Source organism: Atractosteus spatula, chromosome 8, assembly GCF_055471065.1.
Source record: "Atractosteus spatula isolate fAtrSpa1 chromosome 8, fAtrSpa1.hap1, whole genome shotgun sequence".
NCBI classification, from domain to species: Eukaryota; Metazoa; Chordata; class Actinopteri; order Semionotiformes; family Lepisosteidae; genus Atractosteus; species Atractosteus spatula.
In genome coordinates, this window is record NC_142713.1 from 6451050 (window position 1) to 6473220 (window position 22171).

Consider the following 22171-nt stretch of genomic DNA (forward strand, 5'->3'; position numbering starts at 1 on the left):
ACGCAGCAGACATTTCACTAGGCCAACCTGCATAGGTTACAGAAACACAGCGCAGGTATGAAGACAGTTTGCTGTCCAAATTCTTACCTTCACAAGTTATTCCATCCACGTCGCTCAGCTGGTAACCACGGCGGCAGTAGCACTGGTACGATCCATAAACATTAGCACATTCCTGGCTACAGGGGTTGCTCTCACACTCGTTTACATCTGCAAATATATATTGAATGTTATTTAATTATATATGCATCCAAAAACAAACATACTGCTAATTATATACAGTAGTAACTAAATAGTGCTGGACTTTTCACTAATTAAACTGCTGAAACACAGCTTCACGGAAGCACTTGAAATGCAGCTTCAAACTAACCCTTTTGTTCACAATTTACGGTCCAAAATATGCAAATTCATAAAGTATTCTGAAAGAGCACACTATGAAACATTATTTTAAATACCACCTTTAAAGAGATGATGATTTTGATGATGTTTTTTGGAGTGTTACACAGACATTAGTTCTAGATACACACTATATACCTGTCCATTTTTTTTTTCCCAATTCAGGGTCGCTAGGCAGTTGGAGCCTATACCAGCAAGCAACGGGCACAAGGCGGGACACGCTCTGGATGGGACGCCAGTCCATCACAGGGCAGACAGACACACACATTCACATAAGGGCCAGTTTTCCCAGAAGCCAATTAACCTCCCAGCACACCTTTGGACTGTGGGAGGAGACCGGAGCACCCAGAGGAAACCCATGCAAAAATGCAGGGAGGACATACAAACTCCACACAAACAGCACCCCAGGAATTGGACCCAGGGCCCCAGCGCTGGGAAGCCAGCAATGCTGACCCCTACGACACCACCCTCCCCAAAATACACATCAAATGAAAATCAAAAACACAATCCCCATTATCGTGTCAAAGTAAATACATCATAAAAATGTGGCTAAGTGTGGGAGCTAGAAAACAGACTTCTATGGGCACAGAATTGAAGTGCTATTGAGAAAACGAGGCAGGACCTTCACAGTTTCTACCATCGCTGCCAAGTCTGAAGCCACTGGTACAGCTGCACTTATAGGAACCAGGAGTGTTCTCACACTTGTGAGCACAGAGACGCCCTGGGTAGTGTCTGCACTCATTAATATCTAGAGCACAGGGAAGGAAAGAGAAACACAAAGAAAAACTGCATTCAGTTAACACCGAAGGCAACTGAAATCGCAATGCTTTCAGGCTTTTGTTTAAGCGCCGGCGCCACTTTACAAATACGCTGATTGAAGGAACTTTTGTCAAAACATCATTTTTTTTAAGAAATATAAAATGAAATACTTAGGTAATATAACTGGGGCACAAACCTCTTTTTTACTTTGTCCCCGAAGGGATAGCATTTGCTTTGTGATTTATAAGCCCCGTTACCATTTTCGGCAGGTGTGCTGTATCACTTATCTGTCTCTGAACCACAGGCAGGCCTCACCTTCACAGGTCTTGCTGATGCTGTTGAAGTAGTATCCCATCCTGCACTCACAGCGGAACGAGCCCATCAGGTTGATGCAGATGTGGCCTTCACAGGCAGACTCTGGGCCTCTGCATTCATCCACATCTGGAGCAAAGAGCAGGCAGATGGCACAGTGAGCACCATCTGTGATGCTAGTCGCCTTGCTCTCAGGATTTTGGGATTTTTTTCAGCAAGATGCAGTAGATTATCAATCCAGTTTCTAACACCTTCATTTATTTCAGGGTTGCGGGAAGGAGCTGGAGCCTATCCTGGCAAGCAATGCGCACAAAGCCGGATACATCCTGAACGGGATGCTAGTTCATCACTGGGCACACAGAGACACAATTTTCCCAGACGTGAATGGGGGAGAACATGCAAACTCCACACAGATAACACCCAAGGTCCAGAATTCAGACCCAGTTCTGCGAGGCAGCAAAGCTAACCACTGCGCCACCGTGCCTCCCTCACATTATCCAGATTATCCAAAATCTTCCTGTTATATGCTGTTATTTTGTTCCCCAGAGATATTAATAAATCAGGAGGGCATCATATACCGTCTATAATATCTTTGCATGCGGTATTAGCTTTAATTGCATAGTGTACAACAGAAGAACCGTACCCACACACCGCGTTCCCTCTTCGTTCAGATGATACCCTCTGCCACAGCTGATGAAATTCCTCTGGCAGGTGTACGAGCCCACATTGTTGATACAGGTCTGACCAGGGAGGCAGGGTCCATTGTGACTCAAGCACTCGTTGATATCTAGAAGGAATAGGCGAGAGAGCACATGCCAATTGCCTGGAACAGACTGCCGTGTTGGAAATGTGATCGCCGTGCTCTCCGACGGGACTGAACGTGAAGTTCTTAACACTGTTATCTTAGAGAAGAGAGGAGCCCTTTCGGTCAGTCAGAATTTGACACCTTCTTACAATATTAATTTAAGTCGCCCTGTTAACGTAAATCTAAATTTGTACTACCCTGCTAAAATCTTGGAAAATATCCCTAACAGTGACTAGATTTCCCTTATAGCACAAAATGCATGAGGTTCACTGCTGTCCAATGGGAAACTAAACAAAGTCTGTCATCCTTTTATTTTGCTTCTTGAGGATTAAAGTACTCTTCCTATTGGATTGTACTGGATTTTTTTTCTGTTTAAATTCTTCTTAGAACTGTCTTGGCAAGACTCTCAGCTGCCTTCATGTTACACCAGAAACCTTAATACAAACAAACCATACCTGCAGTGAACCTTCCCCATAGAACAGCCGCACCAAGAAAAGGCTTGCTGCTAGTACTTTATATCCATTCATTTTCTATCTAGGCATATACTGTACCTTAGACAGAATGCAAGTCCATAGCAGGACAAACACACACAAACTCACATCAGGGCCAATTTTTTCCAGAAGCCAATTAACCTACCAATATGTCTTTGGACTGTGGGAAGAAACCAAAGCACCCGTAGGAACACAGGGAGAACGTTCAAACTCCACACACATGGCACCCTAGGAACTGAACCCAGGGCCCCAGCCCTGTGAGGCAGTAAAGCTAAACACTCTTTACTAGCTAGCTAACACTTTACAGTCCTGTAACTCAAACTGGTAACACAAATGTATACAAGCTGTACCAGCTATCCAAGGTTGCCAACTAGGACTGTGCACTCTTAACACATACCCTAACCTTAAAAGGGGTTTCCTCTAATAGAAAGGTAAACCGATTAAATGGGTTTTGCTTCGCTGTTTCCTCAAGAAAAAAGCAGTGTGAATAAAGTTCTGGATGAGTCCTGGACGAGTTTAGAAATCGCCGTTCAGCTTCGTGAAGAATGGTGGAAATTGGAAGGGGCTCCCTTTGAAAGCCCAGGGGTCAGCGGAATTTCACTCCTTTTTGAGAACGCGAGGCTGAAATGTTACCGATGCAGTTCCCCAGAGCGTCCTGGATGAAGCCCTCTCTGCACTGCTCTCGCGGCAGGCAGCGGAACGACCCGTTTGTGTTTTGGCACTGGAACTCCGCGGGACAGTTGTGAGTCCCGAGCTCGCACTCGTCAATGTCTGGGGGAAAAAAAAAAACAAACCAGGAAGAGTCAGGGAGAAAACCATCCATCCTTGGCCCTTGTCTCAGATTCTTCAAAACCCGACGTTGTTCAAAAGGCCATTTTACTTTACTAACACTAAAATGATTAAATGAGTCCTTCGTCAAATGAGTCCTTACTTTCCGAGGAGGGGCTTAATGCCACTTCACCGTAGGACTGACACAAAAATTGGTCCTCAAGAACAACTTCTTTAGGGGTTTTAAAATAAACCCACATTCTGAAGTGCTGAATTAAAATACATTGGATTTATTGCTAGATCTTCTTATACTAGAATCTGTAAGACACAATACGTGTGATATTCAAAGAATTTTCAGAAACACACACTTTTTAATCTGTGAAAAAGGACCCCCATTTCTGACGTATTTAAGTGCAAACTTCTGAACTAAAGAAAGCACCAAGAGTATAACATATCGTGTAAAGTATTTGCTGTTCACGGAGGAGTCTGGAGCTGACCTTTGCACAGGTTGCTATCAGTCAGTTCATAGCCAGTTCCACAGCTGACCTCTCTTTGACACCTGTAGGACCCCTGAGTGTTGATACACCGCTCTCCAGGCCGACAGGAATGGGACCCCAGGATACACTCGTTTATATCTGCATGGGAAAGGAGAACTCTGGCTCACGTCCGGCTCAAGCACCCGCAATGAGCAGAAGCAGGCTAAGGAGGCAAGCTTGAAAGATGAAAATCCCAGTCCCCCACCCAAAGGCAAATTCTAATTTTCCTGACACCTGAAGAAGGCTCCACAGCCGAAATGTTGGGTCTCTTTTCAACATGGAATAACCCTTTACCTGTTCCTTAGCAGCCTACGCATGCTGACACAGCTACCCACTTGAAATTCTAATTCAGTTGCATGCCATCAAAGAGTTTGTGTGATCTTGCTGTGTATTTTGAAATGTGTAACGAGAAAGGACCTTTAGATTAGGTTAGATGGATACAATATGGTATTTTCATGTAGGATAACAAGCAGGACAACCAGACTTGACTGAAAATGGCTGAATGGAAAAGGCTACAGCTGTAAACGTCTCCACAAAGAACAGATTAATGTTTACTTTTTAGTAGTTATTTTCTGTCTCTCACATCAGTCCACATAAGCAAAGCATGAAAGAATATCTACATCAGAAATAATATTTCTGATGAACACTAAAAAATCCAAAGATTTTCATCTAGAATAATAGATGAGAATAATCATCCTATTTACACTAATATCAAGAATGTCTTTAGTATTCATGAGCTACACATTTAAATACATATAGCTACATATCCAAAGAAACAAAAAATGTTATTTTAAAAACTTAAATTTTATACAGATTTATGCGACTTGTAGCTCTATTCATCCATCCATCTTTCAATTTTATTTATAACTGCTGCTGGTGCGGTGGCTCTGTGGCTAAGGATCTGCACCTGTGGCTGGAAGGTTGCCAGTTCAAATCCTGTGGCTGGCAGAGGAATCCTACTCTGTTGGGCCCCTGAGCAAGGCCCTTAACCCCAACTGCCCCAGGGGTGCCGTATAAATGGCTGACCCTATGCTCTGACCCCAAGCTTCTCTCCTTGTCTGTGTGTCTCATGGAGAGCAAAGATGGGGTATGTGAAAAGACAAATTCCTAATACAAGAAATTGTATATGGCTAATAAAGTGATCTGATCTTATCTTTATCCAATAGAGGGTCACAGGAGAGCTGGAGCCTTTATTGGCAAACCCATTGCTCAGACACACAGTCTCATCAGGGCCAATTTTCCCAGTATCCAATTAACCACCAGCATGTCTTTGGACTGTGGGAGGAAACCCACGCCAACACAGGGAGAACATGTAAACTCCACACAGATAGCACCCCAAATCCAGAATTGAAAACAGGGCCCCAGTGCTTCAAGCAGCAATACTAACCACTGCACCATGCCTTTGTAACTCTATCTTTCAGTGATTCCTTCTATAGAGTTCAAATGTTATTAAAACCTCATAGCACACATATTTAAATTCATTCCCCGACGAAACGAAGCCGAGAACCACTCGGAGAAGCCTGATATACACCCACCTTCGCAAGTCTGGCCATCTGATTTTAACTTATAGCCTTCGAAACAGGAACAAGTTCCATTGCCGTGGCAACGCTGGGAACACTGGCCTGCTCCTGCAAGTCAGAGTGAGACATTCAAGACCACTATTAAATCGTCTCACTCCGTTTCTCCCAGAAACAGAACAAAAATACAGTGACATGCTACAGATGGAGGCGAGATGTATTGTCAATGAAGTCAAATGAATAACTGTGGGAAAGTTTGCGCAGCTTTTAAGAATTCGACTATCATGACTTTAATGTTAAAGGTTTCTCTAAATGTTTAAACTTTCAGAATCTCTGCTTAGCTGGAAAAACATGAAAATCCGTTTTCCTTCTTTTGGATCTTCATAAGGACATTTTAGGTTCCCAGTAAAATGAACTCTCACCGTACCTCTACACTGGTCATCCAGATAAGGATCTTCCACTTCGGATGCAGGCAGGACTTTGTCTTCTGTCACAAAAACAATATCACTTCCTGTATTAATTTTTCCAGCACTGAATAATTTCTTCAACCATTTAATTAAATATATTTTCAAAAGAAATCCCCTTCTTGTGTATAATTAACCACAGAAACTTTATTTTGGTTAGGACTGTCAAGGCCATGGGGGGAGTTTTGCCATAGTTTGGATTCATTAGAGATGGGAGTTTTGTGTCGAGAAGCAGGAATTTGACTATTTTGACTGAAGTGGTAGATAAAGTTATTATTATTATTATTATTATTATTAAAGTTATTTAATAATTTTATAATAATAAACTTTATTTATCGAGCACCTTTCATACAAATAGCAGCTCAAAGTGCTTTACAAACCAAGCGTAAAAATAAAATCTTAAAATGAAGAGATATACTTTCAGTTGTAAAGGAAAACACAGCCATACAGTAAAGCAACATAAATGTCAATTTATGCTCGTAAATAAAAATTAGGAAAGTCGTAATAAAATAAAAACACTAAAAGATAAATAAAAAAAGAAAGATAAATAGAAAGAACAAAGAACCATTTTAACCAAAACCTTAATTAAAAAGATATATTTTCAAACGTTTTTTAAAACAATGTACCGCACTTGACTGCCTAATAAAAAGTGGCAGCAAGTTCCATTATTTAGAAGCATAAAAACAAAAAGCAGCCTCTCCACTCTTTCTATATTTCACATGTGCTATTTGCAGAAGGCCAGTATTTGCAGATCTCGGGTCATGTTCAGGAACATAGAAAGACAGACATTCAGTAAGGTACATAGGTGCTAGACCGCTTATAGCTTTAAAAACAAGTAAAAGAACTTTAAAATCTATCCTAGATAATACAGGTAACCAGTGAAGTTCTTTCAGCATCAGCACCTTGATGGCTGATCTTTTCGGATCTCATCAGTACCTGGTCGGTACTTCTCCCTTTGGTGGACCGATATGTGAAGACCCTCCAATCTCCTTTCCAAAATATACAAACCAACGCCCCAGTAAGTAGTACTGTGGCAAGTGCCAAAACATGCCCTGGACATTTCCAGCCATCCATTTTCTAACTGCTTTTTTCAATTCTGGGAGCCGGAGCCTATCCCGGAAAACAACGGGCACAAGGCGGGCTACACTTGTGTCAGGACGCTAGTCCATTGCAAAAGAACACACAAACACCCACAGACTCACACCAGGGCCAGTTTTCCCAGAAGCTAATTAACCTACCAGCATGTCTTTGGACTATGGAAGGAAACCAGAGCACCTAGAGGAAACCCATACTAACACAGGGAGAACATATAAACTCCACACAGAGTTTCTGCCACTGTGAAGCCCACCACTGAGACCGTTCACTGATTCTTAAGCTGTGGGAGATGTCATTGACAAGACAGTTGAGACAGTCACACCAGATCTTATACCATGATTTTGTGCATCTATAACAGAGAATGAGAGTGACTATGCTACCTAAGATTGCTATTTCTAGTTTCAATTTCTTTAGTTTAAGATTTCTTCCATTCTTCCAGGGTGCAAAGCAGTGGCTCTGTGGCTAAGGATCTGCCCCTGTGGCTGGAAGGTTGCCGGTTCAAACCTGTGGCAGGCAGAGAAATCCTACGCTGTTGGGCCCCTGAGCGAGGCCCTTAACCCCAACTGCTCCAGGGGTGCTGTACAATGGCTGACCCTGTGCTCTGACCCCAAGCTTCTCTCCCTGTCTGTGTGACTGTGTGATCCCAGTCTGGAATCAAACCCAGGACCCAAGAGCTGTGAGACAACAGCATCAGCCATCATGCTCTTGTGTCTCCCTGTGTCTGACTGCCCTTTGATTTAAACCACTCAAGCAACGCTGGAGGCTGCATTACCTTGACTTGGCTTTGCGTCGGCCTCTGAATTGCTATGATCGCAGCAGGCTCGTGACACGAGACCGCAGTGGTATCCCAAAGACAGGTTCTGCTCACAGCTCAGGCCCTGTTTATGCAAAGCTCGGCCCAACAGGCAGCAGTCACAGCACATCTATAAGACAAAACCACAACCTGTTACCACCTTTTTACTGTTTTTATCACCTTAATTGACTTTGATCTTGTAACGCTAACTGCTGATGTCCTTAACAACAGCCAGCTACCTTTTGCCAGCAGCCATAATGCCCTGCAACTCACAGCTGGCAGCCCCACTGAAGCACAGCAGGTGTGAGCCTGGTCAATACCTGGATGGGAGACCTCCTGGGAAAAACTAAGGCTGCTGCTGGAAGAGGTGTTAGTGGGACCAGCAGGGGGCGCTCACCCTGCGGTCTGTGTGGGTCCTAATGCCCCAGTATAGCGAAGGGGACACTATACTGTAAAAACATAAAACTGAGGTCCTGACTCTCTGTGGTCATTAAAAATCCCAGGACGAAAGAAAGAGTAGGGGTGTAACCCTGGTGTCCTGGCCAAATTTCCCATTGGCCCTTAACAGATAATGGGTTCCTTATAATCCCCATCTCTGAACTGGCTTCATCATTCTGTTCTTCTCCCCACTGATGGTGTGTGGGGAGTGTTCTGGCGCACTATAGCTACCGTTGTATCATCCAGGTGGGGCTGCACACTGGTGGTGGTGGAGGAGAGTCTCCATTACCTGTAAAGTGCTTAAAGTGGAGTGGAGTGGAGCTGTGAGCTGCAGGGTGAAATATGCCTTGGCAAAGTATACAGAAGGATAGTGAAGCATGATCCAAAGTGTAAAACACCATAGCCAAGCACGTTTTATATATTTAATATTTAACATTCCATCTATGCTAACATACTGATTTCCGAAACAAAGCCTTCTGCCAGCATTCACCAAAAGTACTGGAATGAACAGTCAAACCATGTGCTGTTTCTGTTTGCATATCTGAAACCTGGGCTTGGAAGATGCACACAGAGCTTTTAGAAGCATAGATATTGTAGGATCACTCAACCGCAAAGCCTGATGAGCACTATAGGGATCACCAAAGAGTCCTGGGGGAAACAAAATCAAATGTGAAAGTGCTGTAGTCACAGGAGCTGAATTTGTCAAGGTTCTTCATTCCTTAGCTTATAGACTGAGTACATAAGCATCGCTGAACAGCAGTGCCAACCTTCTCAGATGTGCTCAGGCCTATATATAGTCACAAGACAGTCTTCCTAACAGTTTAATCTGCCCTTTGTTGCTCTTTTAGGAGTATGGCAAATGTGAAGATAAAAGGCATAAAGTAAAATAGTCATTGGAGTTGCTGACTTTCTGAAAACAATTTATCACAAATCCAGCCTTTTCATTTATATATTAATGTCTGACAGCCTGCACATCTATACATTTGATCTTTTAGTGCTTTCCATCTACCACTCAACAGCAGGGCAGAATGCAATGTAGCACATGAGCACAGTTGGGCAATTCCAAGCTACAGAAAATATATCCTTCCTGTCAAGAGATACTGCAAACTGAAATGACAGCTCACGCAAAGCCATTAAAAAAAAAGCATACGCACAGCATTTTGTGTGTTTCTCAAAGCTGATGTTCCCTGTTAAGTGTGACGTCAAGCATTACTTGGGAGAAATAAGACCTAGTTTACATTGAACAAAAGGCTTGTGTTTATCTTTGAGAAATGACTGGCTCTTTGAGTCCCTGTTTCACAGACCTTGGAAAGTCTTCTTTCACAGCTGGATCCACTTGCTAGGACTAAATCACAGACCCCCTGCTCTTTCGCCATGTTGATGCCGGTTGTGCAATGATTATCTTCTAGGAAAGCCATGCAGCATTGCTCCTGTGCTATTCTGGAAAAAAAAAAGAAAAAGACATCATCAGCAGCTTAGAGTCATCCGAGCAGAAGGGGGTACAGTATTAGATCTAATTTGCTGTGGTCATGTTGTACAAAAATGTTTTTTTCATCATTTTGTCAGGTCATATCTAAAAGTGTAGCAAGATAAGATCACTTTATCGGCCATATGCAATTTCTTGCACCAGGAATTTGTCTTTTTGCAGACCCCAGCTTGCTCTCCATGAGACACACAGACAGGGAGAAAGATGCTTGGGGTCAGAGCACAGGGTCACCCATTTATATGGCACCCCTGGAGCAGTTGGGGTTAAGGGCCTTGCTCAGGGGCCCAACGGAGTAGGATTCCTCTGCCAGCCGCGGGATTTGAACAGGCAACCTTCCAGCCACAGGCACAGATACTTAGCCACAGAGCCAGTGCAACACACCTCAGTCATGATACATAATGTGAGCAGTTAAGGGGATGTACATTGTACATATCGGGTCAATGAAATTCAATATGTTGTTTTTGCAGTGTACTATTGGATTTTGTGTTTCAGAAGAAAAGATAGGTAAAAGGCAAAAATACAGGATATCATCTTTTCTTTCTGGATATTTCTGTGTCTCTGCTTGTACATGTTAAATCCTGTTAGGACAAACATGTTTATATTCTTAATCCCACCCCAATCTTAGGACAAATTAACTTAAAATGTATTTAACATGTTAAATTGAACACACCTTACATGCAAGGACTGCTTGAAGTTTGCAACCCATCGACATCACCAGGCTTTTGATACATTCCCTTTAGATGTTTCATGAAACCTTAACTGCAATCATTTTTAGTTGGTGCTTGTTTGAAGAAGAACTTGGTTTCCTCTTCAACAAGTCAAATGCCTGCTTAATACGATCCAAATCAGTAGATTGATTGGGCCAGTTCAAAACATTCAACTTCTTCCTGATGAACACTTTGGTCAAGTGTGCAGTGTGTTTTGGGTCATTGTCTTGCTGCACAATGAACTGTAGCCCAATGAGTTTTGAGGGATTTGTTTTCAGACATGGGCAGGCAAAATGCTTCTGTCCACATCACAATTCATTCTGCTGCTGCCATCGTAAGCTACATCATCAATAATGAGCCGATGAGCCAGTTCAAAAGGCCATGACACTACCCACACCTACCATTTTTTACACTTTACACATTTCTGTCACTTTGATCAAGGCTTATCTTTGTCTGGTTGGACCATAAAACTTCCAAAACTGTTGAGGTTCATCTTTGCACTTTGTAACTCTAGTCTGATCTTTCTGTTTTTAGTGCTGATGAGAGCTTTGCATCTTGTACTGTAGCCCTTGAAATTCTGGTCTAAGTCTTCTCCACATAGTGATTAAGTAACTTTCTCTCCTGCATTCTTCTTTTTAGATCTTTTCACAGCTCTAATGATTTTTCTGTCATCAACAGCTATGGTCTTTTTTGGATGACCAGGTCTTAGTCCATTCCTAACTCCTCAAGCAGATTTCTTCTTTTTTTAAGAAATTTCATATTCTTGATTCTGCAATGTCCAATCACTCTACGGTGGTCCTTGGTTTGAATTTATGTTTGCTCTCATCTTCACAAATGCTTGCTTTTTCCACCATAAACAGCTCTGTCGTCTTCCTCTTGGCCTGTTCCTCCTAACTGAAGAGGGAGACCCAAAAGGTCAACTCCAAAGGCTGAAACCAAAGGCTCGACATTTGCAACTAGTTTACATTTTTCAGATTTATGCAACACGAACACCTGAGCCATTAGAAACATTTCTCAGGCATTTGTCCCAATAACTATGCTCATCTGAAATGGGGAAATTGAACACAACAAATGACATTGTTCCAACATGGCTCAACACATACTGTATGCAAAATAACCAGAAACAAAAGCTGAAATTCTATACTTCTGCCTCACATGTTTTGATCTCAAATTACAAATTTCATTTCATTGTCCTGAAATGCATTCGGTTTTTCACAGTACATTTATAGTGTACTTAGCCAGCAGCCATATCACTCTGCAGCTCACAACTAGCAGCCCACTGAAGCTAAGCAGGTGTGAGCCTGGTCAGTACCTGGATGGGAGACCTCCTGGGAAAAACTAAGGTTTCTGCTGAAAGAGGTGTTAGTGGGGCCAGCAGGGGGTGCTCACCCTGTGGTCCATGGGGGTCCTATATGTGTCTATTTGACATAAAATATATGTCATTCAGGACAGTCTTGGTTGTGGTAAAGTGCATTATGGGTCCTTTTCTGGGTCCCTATTGACAGGGCAGCAAACCTCACTGGAGTTAAAATGTATCTTTTCGAATGAAACAGATAAATTATTTCCTTATTCCTGGAACCCGATAGGACAGCTAGTGCGTCAGACACATCACACATGTGATGAAGAAAGAAGCACGTTACTGGAGAATTTAAACTAGAGAGGCACATCCTGACAGCTCCCATCTTCCCTTGCCCACATGCACGTCATTGTCTTGACAGGTTGATTTACAATGTGACCGCAAGGCCTCTGGTGACAAATTGAAACCAGGCCCAACAGAAGTCTGTTCATGAAGCTTCTTCGAATTTTATAGCAGCAGGTCTCCACGAGTCCTCTAAACAACAGTTGGGCTCATAAAAAAGCATCTTTTCGTCTCACCAGGATTTTTTTTTTTAACTGGGTATTTCCATGAGACAACTGCGCATAACCACTACGCCTTTTATGGGAAAAATTTTAGAAGTGTTTTTCTTTTCTTTCTTTTTTTCTGCCTGAAATAATCCTTTGGGCTTCCTGTTATTCCAAGTTTCAGTCCTTTCTCTCTGTATAGCTTCACCTCCAAGGTATTTCCTGGACTGACAACCAAGGCCCACCACCCCCTTTTCTCTGATTTGTACAAATTCTGGATCATTTGCGTTGCCAATAAAAATAATTTTACCTCAGAACGGCAGATTGTGTAACAAAAATCGTCTTTTTTGGCTTGTCTGTGGACGTTTGACTGCTGCTGTTTTTCATTTGAGTGAAAACAATTGAGTAAGAGCAAAACACAACGTTCAATTCACACTGTACTAGGTCAAGAGAACGTAAACTAGGCCTCCAGCAGATATCGTACATCCAAGAAAAGGGCTGAAACACAATTCCCACACTTCCTACGCAACTAAGCTCATGGCACGGCACCCTCATCAAATAGACCACTCCTCTGCAAAAGGTAGTGATTTTTCTACTCTTGGATACTGCGTTCTATGAAAGAGGTGCAGAATTCCCTCCTTTGTTTCAAGAGAATCTCTGATATGTCTGTGTGGTTTTCCGACTCACCTACTTTTTAAATGCTACCCCTAGCCTTTCCTATTCCTAGTCTCCTAACCCTCAGACAAACATGAAAATGACTCTTTTCTCTAGTTACAGGTTCGACCCATTGCTTTGGAAAACCTCTGAACTCTTAGAACAAGATTTTTAGCCTGCTTTTCTCTTTAAGGTGGTCCTTGAGCTCCCACATCTCCCAGCCACCCATTCGTGTTCTGTGTGGTGCTGTGCAGGCTGTAACACAACCAGTCTCTTCCACTTACCTGCACGTGGGGAGTTCTGACATCAATGGCAGGGTCGAGCAATCCTGTTTCTGGGTGGCCCAATCTCGTCCATCTCTACAGCAGTCGTCGAACGACATCTGCGCGTTCACTGCATGTAAAAATATGAAGCCGTGCGTCAGGACTGAGAATAAATCATTCGGCATCATTATTGGAGTTTCCGTTCTGTAAACGGTCAGAAATTCTGTTTTTCCGGGGAATGCCTGCAAGATCCATGTATTCACATAAGCACACAGAAATACCATGCACAGAAGTTGTTTTAGATGGTGAATCATTTTTTTTTTCACCAGCCAGGAGTATTCCTGTGACTCCACCCTTTGGAGAACCCTGCTGTAATTGCACCACAGGCAAACTCTGGGCAAGGGACCAGACTTTTACTCTATACTCACATTGGGCACATCCAAGGAAACAGACGAGGGCTGTGAAAGATTCAATCACACTGCAAGCCTGATCATTAGGAATACCCTCAAATACCCTTTTCTTGCTGAATTGGGTATTAGAGTGGCATTACTGATCAACCATTGGATTAGCACCAAGGTTATTTTTTGCAGCTGTTAGATTTGAGTCTTGAGTTTTCTGTCATCAAGAAAGAACAGGTGACTGTACGTTAGCTATGGTCACAAGAAAAAGTTTGGGAATTACTTTGATTACAAAGATTACTTTGGAATAATCTGTACTCCTGCATCGATGGCTCCCAGAATGTGATCTGATCTTCAACACGTCGTAGTGATAGATAAACACAATTTGATCAGACAAATTAGAACAAAACAATTGTACTTTTTCTTGTCTATATTGAAGACACAGTTTAAAAATTCACTGTCTACACTGGAAAAAAAAGAATGTGAACCTTTGGAATTAGTTAACTGGTGGAATCTTCTTTCACAGCAATGTCCTCAACCAAATGTTTCCTGTAGCTGCTGAGGAGTCCTACACATGGATTTGGGTCTATTCTGGCCAGTTCCTCTTTACGTAACGGTTTCAATTGATATTTGTGGGCTGTCTTACATGAACAGCCTGCTTCAGGTCAGGCCACAGTGTACAAATTGAGTAAAGGTCAAGACTCTATCTACTTATCTATTATTATAACAGAGATGAAGATAAGATCACATTTTTAGAAGCAATTACTGCAGGAATATAGCCAATTCCAAAGGGGTCACAACACTGTAGGATATATAGGAGTTCTTTCCTTGAACCATTGTTTCTTATGAATAACTTCAATTATAGTGCAATTCTAAAATTATTTTTAAAAGATATAAAGGTAAGTGAGATGTGTGTATTCATCACTGCTTGGCTTGTGTGGATAACGAGTCTCTTTACTCTGCCTCAATATCACTAAAGACGGTGGTTTTATTGACACAGAGATCTGGATTGGATTTTGCTACCTTGGTACCTTAGAAGTGCAATCCTTCAGTTTTTTCAAACATGTTCATTGTTGTTTTGTTTCTGATGCTTTTATTAAGACATTATCCAGGTCCAAGGCCAGGTCTCAACCAAAAGAACTTTATAAATCTCTATGGCGTTGAATACAAAACACCAGAAGCTCAAATCTAATGGTAAACTATTCTAAATTTTGATATTCTTTAAATGACCAGCCCAGGGGCCTCTAACAGAAACCAACATTACATGAGCCAACATCTCAGGGATAATCCAGCCAAGTACAGGACAAAATGAGACTGCAGAACAACCACTGAATGAAAAGATGCCCATTAAAAATGTTTAGTGTAATTATAGAGGTGACCATTTGTATGGTTACTAACACATTTATTGCAAAAGGTGAGGGGTCCTGAATTAAGAAATAAAAACTTACATTCTAAACGCCTGCACACTCAAACAACAGGGTGTGTGGCTGCCCACATGGTGCGGTGGGCAAGGTTTTAAATGACCAAATTAAAAATAAATTTGACTAATATTTCGTGCTAATGCAGGAATAGTCATTTTTAGGACAAAACCCTTAACAGATGACGTGGGTTCTACAGATAAAATCAACAGACGGTCGGGAGAAGTGGCTCTGTGGCTAAGGATCTGTGCCTGTGGCTGGAAGGTTGCTGGTTCAAATCCCGTGGCCGGCAGAGGAATCCTACTCCGTTGGGCCCCTGAGCAAGGCCCTTCACCCCAACTGCTCCAGGGGCGCTGTATAAATGGCTGACCCCAAGCTTCTCTCCCTGTCTGTGTCTCATGGAGAGCAAGCTGGGGTATGTGAAAAGACTAATTCCTAAGGCAAGAAATTGTATAGGGCTAATAAAGCAACATTATCGTTATTATCAAGTTTAAAATGCCTCCTCTGGTCCATGTCCATCAGTAGGGGTGATGAGGACTGTCAACATGCACTTTTTCACAAGCGCTCTACTTTCCCCAAAGGCTTGACATGCACACATCTACTGTATCATCCCCACAGCTGGACAGACTTGCACTGGATGTAAATCCAGAGATCTCTTTGATCTTTGCTGCCTGGGATCTAACCAGTGGATAGATCCTAGGCAAAGAGCATTAGGCTTCATGAACCCTATTCTGGAGCTTTTCTCTGAAGATCCATCTTCTTAACTGCTTCGTCCAATTCAGAGATGCTGGGGACCCCGGGTCTACCCTAGTCTGTGGATGCTTCACCACTATTTTCAGTATGCATAGCTACAATGACAGCTTTTACTGCTTGTGTCTGTCTATTCATGCAATGATTTACTCTCATCTCTACATCCCTGTGTGTCTCAGTCTTCAAAACTTGAGTTCGAGCACATGCATATATGCATATGGACGTTATCCCTACACATGTAGCATCATGCAGCATTCCATATACCGGATGAAAACATGTAATTCCACGCTAACGCATGCACTGAAATTAAGTAATAACACCTAAAAACTACTTGCCAATGGAAGGAGTATTTTTTCTTCTTGTAATATATGCTCATCCAATTACACAGTAGGTCTCCTCTGCACCACATACAATTATTCAACAGCAGTTGCATCCAAGCAGATGACTGTTTATTCACTTAAGGTCATCCTAGTTGGCCATTAACTTTAATTCTGATTTAATTAATGTGTTTTGGCTACTACCTGCCCTAATTGTAAAAAACACTATTATTTTAATAACTATTGCTTGAACGGTGGAGCCCTGTTTAAGAGGTCAGTGCATTCTCAAAAACCAACACATTTTCTTGGATGATTTTCAGTTGCAATTCTCTTTTTTTAAAAGAAGAGTGGAGCACTGGTTTAACAGAGAAAGCATCTATGGTTCACAAGAAGTCTTTGAAAAACCAAAAGTTGGCATACTTGTTCACCGATCTTTCAAACTGTTGCAAAAATCCAGTTAAAATACAACTGCTGGGTGATGAACTACAGCCAAAACAAATGAAAAACCGTGTCAATACTTCGCCTTAAATATTTGTGTAATCACGTCAGCCTTTGACTCGCAGATAGCTTCCAATCAAGACTTTCATCTCAGCCAATACCTTGCATTGATCATCCACTCACTGTTGGTAAAGGCACAGGAAACACAATAGAATTCTTGCTTTAGTGCACATACTGATGAGATACAGAGCATTGTTTTTAAAAGACTTCAAAAAGAGAGCAGAAAACTTTGTTCTGCACAAGGTATTCCAGGACGCTCAGTAAAGCATACATCTAACAGGGGGTAGTGTGTAGAACGTTCAATTTCTTATTGCTACACTGAACATGCCTATTGAGCTGAATGAGAATGTCAGAGCCTACATCTTGTCACTACAAGTTTGCCTTCTCTCCCTTTGCAGGCAATAAGGGAGGTGCACACACTCAGAAAAGCGACTGTCGCCAAGGAGCACAGTTTGCAACCCATCTGTAAAAATCTGGTATTAATCTGCGGTTTTGTATTTGATACACGGATCTATAGCTTAATGCTGTACTGATTTATTTGAGTGTCACTGAAGCCGAGCTCTGCTTACGCTTTTAACAGATTATTTGGGATCGCACATGCATCATAAATTAAATCATGGAGCTGAAGAGACGAAGACCTGCGATAAATCTAACCCCCCCCCTTGCCTTTGCAAAAATGTGAAAGCAGGACTTCCAGCGCTTGAGTGGATCTGGGAACGTGAAGACACTGCAGCCCCAGGGAAGGCAGCGGGTGTCACTAAAGGTGATACAACAGACAGTGAGAAGGTCAGATTTGAGAAATAACCGGGTTTGAGCATCATTCCTCGGGCAGAATGTGCCTTCAGAGTCATGTCTGGTGTGAATACAAGCTCTGCGCACGTCCGCTCTGCTTGTGCGTCTGTTCCACCTCACTGGCAGTGTAAAATAGGGCTTATCATTGGAACGGCTGCAGAGGAGAAGAGCAGCACTCCTTTTAGTAGTACAGTACATCCGATTTTAGAAGGCAAATAATAGCCACCCCCATAAATTAATAAAAATTCTTTACACTTATATGGCATTTTTCTGGACACTCCACTCAAAGCGCTTTACAGGTAAGGGGGACTCCCCTCCACCACCAGCAGTGTGCAGCATCTACCTGGATGATGCGACAGCACCCAAAGCGCGCCAGAACGCTCGCCACACACCAGCTATCAGTGGGAAGGAAAACAGAGTAATGATGCCAGATCTGAGGATCATAAGGAGGCCATGATTGGTAAAGGCCAATGGAAAATTTGGCCAGGACGCCTGGGTAACACCCTTACTCTTTCCAAGAAATACCCTGGGATTTTTACTGACCACAGAGAGTCAGGACCTCGGTTTTACCTTTCTTCCGACAGACAGTGCCTTTTTACAGAATAGTGTCCTTGTCACTATACTGGGGCATTAGGACCCACAGTGACCATAGGGTGAGTGCCCCCTGCTGGCCTAACCAATACCTCTTCCAGCAGCAACCTTAGCTTTCCCAGGCGGTCTCCCATCCATGTACTGGCCAGGCTCACACCTGCTGAGCTCCAGTGGGGCTGCCAGTTGTGAGCTGTAGGGTAATATGGCCGCTGGCAAGTGTCCCTAAGAGGCCCTGCCAACCCAAGATCTATAAGATGTATGCAAAATATATATAAATAAATAGATAAATAAATACGCCACTGTTGCTTAACAAGCCTCAGGCTGAAACACACAAACCTGACCAGTTCTGTACCACCCAGAGCCCATTTGCACAGGCATCTCATTTTCACATATACGGTTTTGGATTATACCTCTGGAGTCTGGAGTTAATTGACCAGTTTATGAGCAGAAGCTGTCTGAGGAAGGGGGGCTGAATTCCTGCAGACTTTTTTGTTGTTGGTAGTGGGACCAAAATTTTACGGCTCGCCTGTCCCAGTGCACTTGCCTGGTATGACATTCCTTTTCTCTGGACATGAACGGCTTCAAAGCGAGAAGAAAAAAAAACAGTCCTTACAAATGTAATAAGCATTCACTACTTGGAAGCCTAGAAGAAAACTGGCATTTCCCCATAAGAAATGTCAGGAATATTTCCTTTACTTCTACTTTCTTAGTTTTGGCAGACTGGTTTTATTGGACAGGTTTTGCACAGTGCTGTCTAGGGACTGGTGCCAAATATCATTAATAGAAATACTACAGCCAAAATAGCCAGAACCCAGAGTTCCCCACTATTCAACAATTAAGACTAATCCATGGCAGACACATCTACTTCAAAAGTAGACAAAACTACTTGACAGGGCCAGATTACTACAAAAGCTATTGATATCTTTTTCCAAAACACAAAGGCTGGGGGAAAGCAATCCTCACAGACTGGAAAAAGTGATTAAGCAACCTGTCTTCTGGTCGTTTCTTCTACTGCACATGGGCCAAAGAAAATGATTTCTTCACAGCTAACCACTTGAAAAACAGAGTTACTTAGAGGGAAAGCACACCTGTTCTGTGCCAGGCAATATTTCTGATTCAACACCACACACTGGCTTTAAAAGTGTGATTTCGTAATCCATTACGTATTACACATGACAACTTTTCTTTACTAAATTTGCTTTCCATCTTGGCTGGGCCATTTTGAATTTCGGGGGAATTCTGTGTAGGCAACTCACCTGAGACGTCCACACTGTCCTTTGCAACATTTCAACTGCTCCAATATAACCACACCATGACAGCTATTTGAAAACAGCCATTAATTTCTAAACCAAAGGTTACATCCTATTTCCTCAAACAATTACAATCTGACTACTGTAAAAAAAACAACAACTTGTGAAACTTCTGAAGAATATAATCACCTCAGCCTGTCAATATCAGTATTTTATTGTGGAAATTAGATTAAATAATCCTTGAATTAAGTTTTAAACCCCCATAATGAAACACCAGATTAACATAAATGTTTTTTTATAAGAGCCCATCACTGTAATTGCCTAAAGCTTATTTAATGGCGTGCTGTTACAAAATACTTTCATTCCAAATCCCAACAATAGTATTTTCATACATCTGCCCATGTGTGCATGGCTCTCAAACACACCTGTGTCTGATCCCTGCTGAAGTTCTTCTTTTCAGAGAGATGTTTGATATGTACTGAAATAATTTTTCAGTGTCCAGAGGGCAGCATAGCAACTGAGAGGGAAAGAACGGAGGTTATGAAGTAACTGAACAGAATATCCATCCATTTTCTAACTACTTCTTCCAATTCAGAGTTGTGGGAAGATGGAACCTACTCTGGCTAAGCAGCAGGCACTAAGCAGGATACACTCTGGGCAGGACACTCACACCAAGGACAAATTTCCCAGAAGCCAATTAACCTACCAGTATTGTGCTGTGAGAGGAAACTCACACGAACATAGGGTCAGGTCATGATTAGAATTATACAGTCCAATTCCTAGGACAAGCACAGTAGATAATATTATTTGGCAAACAAATTCAATAACCATCATGTTCAGTAGAACCCCATATCTAAGTTGATAGAACTACAGTCTAACAGTTGTGCAAAAACAGCATTGTATTCATGTCTGATGTTGCTCTCCTTCCAATGTTAGTGTCCTGGGAGTGATATCTGCTCACTTTCTTATGGACTCACCTCACCCTTTATAAATGACTAAGTTGTCACTGAAAAAGAGCAAGGTCTTGCTTTTCATTCCTAGTGTTTGAGTTGTTTTTTTTTATTTTTAATTGTATTTGTCAGTCTACACAGATAATTATTACAATGAATCTACCAATTAAAGCCAAGTATTGTAACAGGAGTGGAAAAAAAAGGTTTCTATGGAGTCTATAGATGCAGGTTGATCCAGACCCACAACAAATTACTTTTGTGGAGTTCTGCTCCATATCAGACAATGCCTTCCAAACAGAAAAAAAAATTACATTAATAATTATTGCTTACACTTACATAGCGCTTTTCTGGACACTCCACTCAAAGCACTTTACAGGTAATGGGGACTCCCCTCCACCTGGATGATGCGACGGCAGCCATATTGACTGTTCCTCAATAACTACTTGTACAGCAATTACAATATGTATTCATTTAGAAAACATGCCAAATATGCATTCTTTTTTAGACTAAAAAGTTGTAGCTACATATATTCTGAGCAGCCAAAAACAATGTTTAAGTTTTGATATTCATAAATTAGTAGAATCAATGTTAGGAGCATATATACTAGATAAGAGCCTTTGACTCTTTTAAATAATCTGATCTCCAGAGTTAGAAAACGTAAGCAAATTGCTCAGGATATTAAAACATACTAGAACATGGAGATCTAAGTAATGATATAGGATAGGTTGGCACACATGCTAAGGTGCTTAACTCCTTTAAGTTATATATTTGCCTGGAACTCTTGACTTGATCAAGGTACAGAAATAACATAAATCCTATAGGCAGAGCTTAAATTCCCAAGCGTGTTGAGTTGATTGAATTTACTCTGTCAACTACCTGTGTGGTAACCCTTTACTGTGTCGGATAAAATAACATTTTGTACACATGTGCATTATAGAAAACATTAGTAACCTGATTTTAAAAAATTAAGAAAGAGCACCTGTTTATTTTACAGCTACACCTACTCGTATTAGAATATTTAAAGGGCGATGAATGTGAAGTGATGCCACACTTGGACAATATGCGGATGAGATCAGTAACTGTGGTCTCATCCGCACAACTTGGGAGCCTCGGGTAACGCGTTCAAAGACACTTTTCACCAGCCATTAGTCACATATCCAGCGTGTCCGGTGTTCATGCCTAGAAACCAGAATAATGCCCCTCGCCCGGCGTTCAATCCTGTTGCTTTGCTTAAAGAAAAAAAGGCATTTACCCTACAAGGGAATTTCTTTCGTAGGTATAAATGTCTTCTGAAAATAACATAAAGAAGCGATTAATACTTAATCGGTCAAATTCTGCACGTCCTTGCGATAAGTATTTCTTGGATCACCCCTAAAGGTCTCGTTCATTTATAATGAACAGGAGCACGTTTATCACGTTTGCTAAAAAGTCTTGCAAAGTCTTGCAAACGGATCAATAAAAGCACACGTGAAATACGGGCATTCAAGTTGCTAATCGTGCATGAATGCGGTCAGTAGGTGATCAACATGAACCCATAATAAACCGTTTCCAATGCCCATTACAAGAAAAAGTCCTTTTCCACGTGAAAACTTCACTTTTTATTGAAAACAGGGCGAGAGGTAACGTTTCTTACCTTGGCCGCTGAGAACTTCGAATAAAGCAAAAAGCAACACGACTGAGAGTGCCATTACAAAAGCAAAAAGGAACCAAATTCATGAAATTGAACTCCAAAAAAAAATGCAGCCTGTTTTTCCTTGGTTGTGTGTCCAGTTTATTCTGTGTTGAAAGCAGTCTTCTCTATTGGGTAAACAACTCTCACCATCTCACACGCACTTTAATGAGAGGGATTCAACAGCCGCTCTGAGATAAATGGCTTAAAACACA

General features: G+C 41.8%; 1 protein-coding gene across 2 annotated transcripts in view; it reads right to left on the reverse strand.

Moving 5' to 3' along the window:
- The window catches only part of fbln1 (fibulin 1), a 62354-nt gene extending 40183 nt beyond the window's left edge, over positions 1–22171 (reverse strand). Inside the window, exons 1-12 of one of the 2 annotated variants that reach the window (XM_088923710.1) lie at positions 21921–22171; positions 13345–13453; positions 9676–9811; positions 7913–8063; positions 6009–6068; positions 5600–5692; positions 4026–4163; positions 3394–3531; positions 2108–2251; positions 1468–1593; positions 1016–1141; positions 88–207 (exon numbers count right to left, since the gene is read on the reverse strand). In XM_088923710.1, coding sequence (XP_088779836.1) covers positions 88–207; positions 1016–1141; positions 1468–1593; positions 2108–2251; positions 3394–3531; positions 4026–4163; positions 5600–5692; positions 6009–6068; positions 7913–8063; positions 9676–9811; positions 13345–13453; positions 21921–21975 — 1396 coding nt within the window. In that variant the 5' untranslated portion in view covers positions 21976–22171. The remainder of the gene's footprint in view (positions 1–87; positions 208–1015; positions 1142–1467; positions 1594–2107; positions 2252–3393; positions 3532–4025; positions 4164–5599; positions 5693–6008; positions 6069–7912; positions 8064–9675; positions 9812–13344; positions 13454–21920) is intronic. The other variant, XM_088923711.1, reaches the window with a different exon arrangement.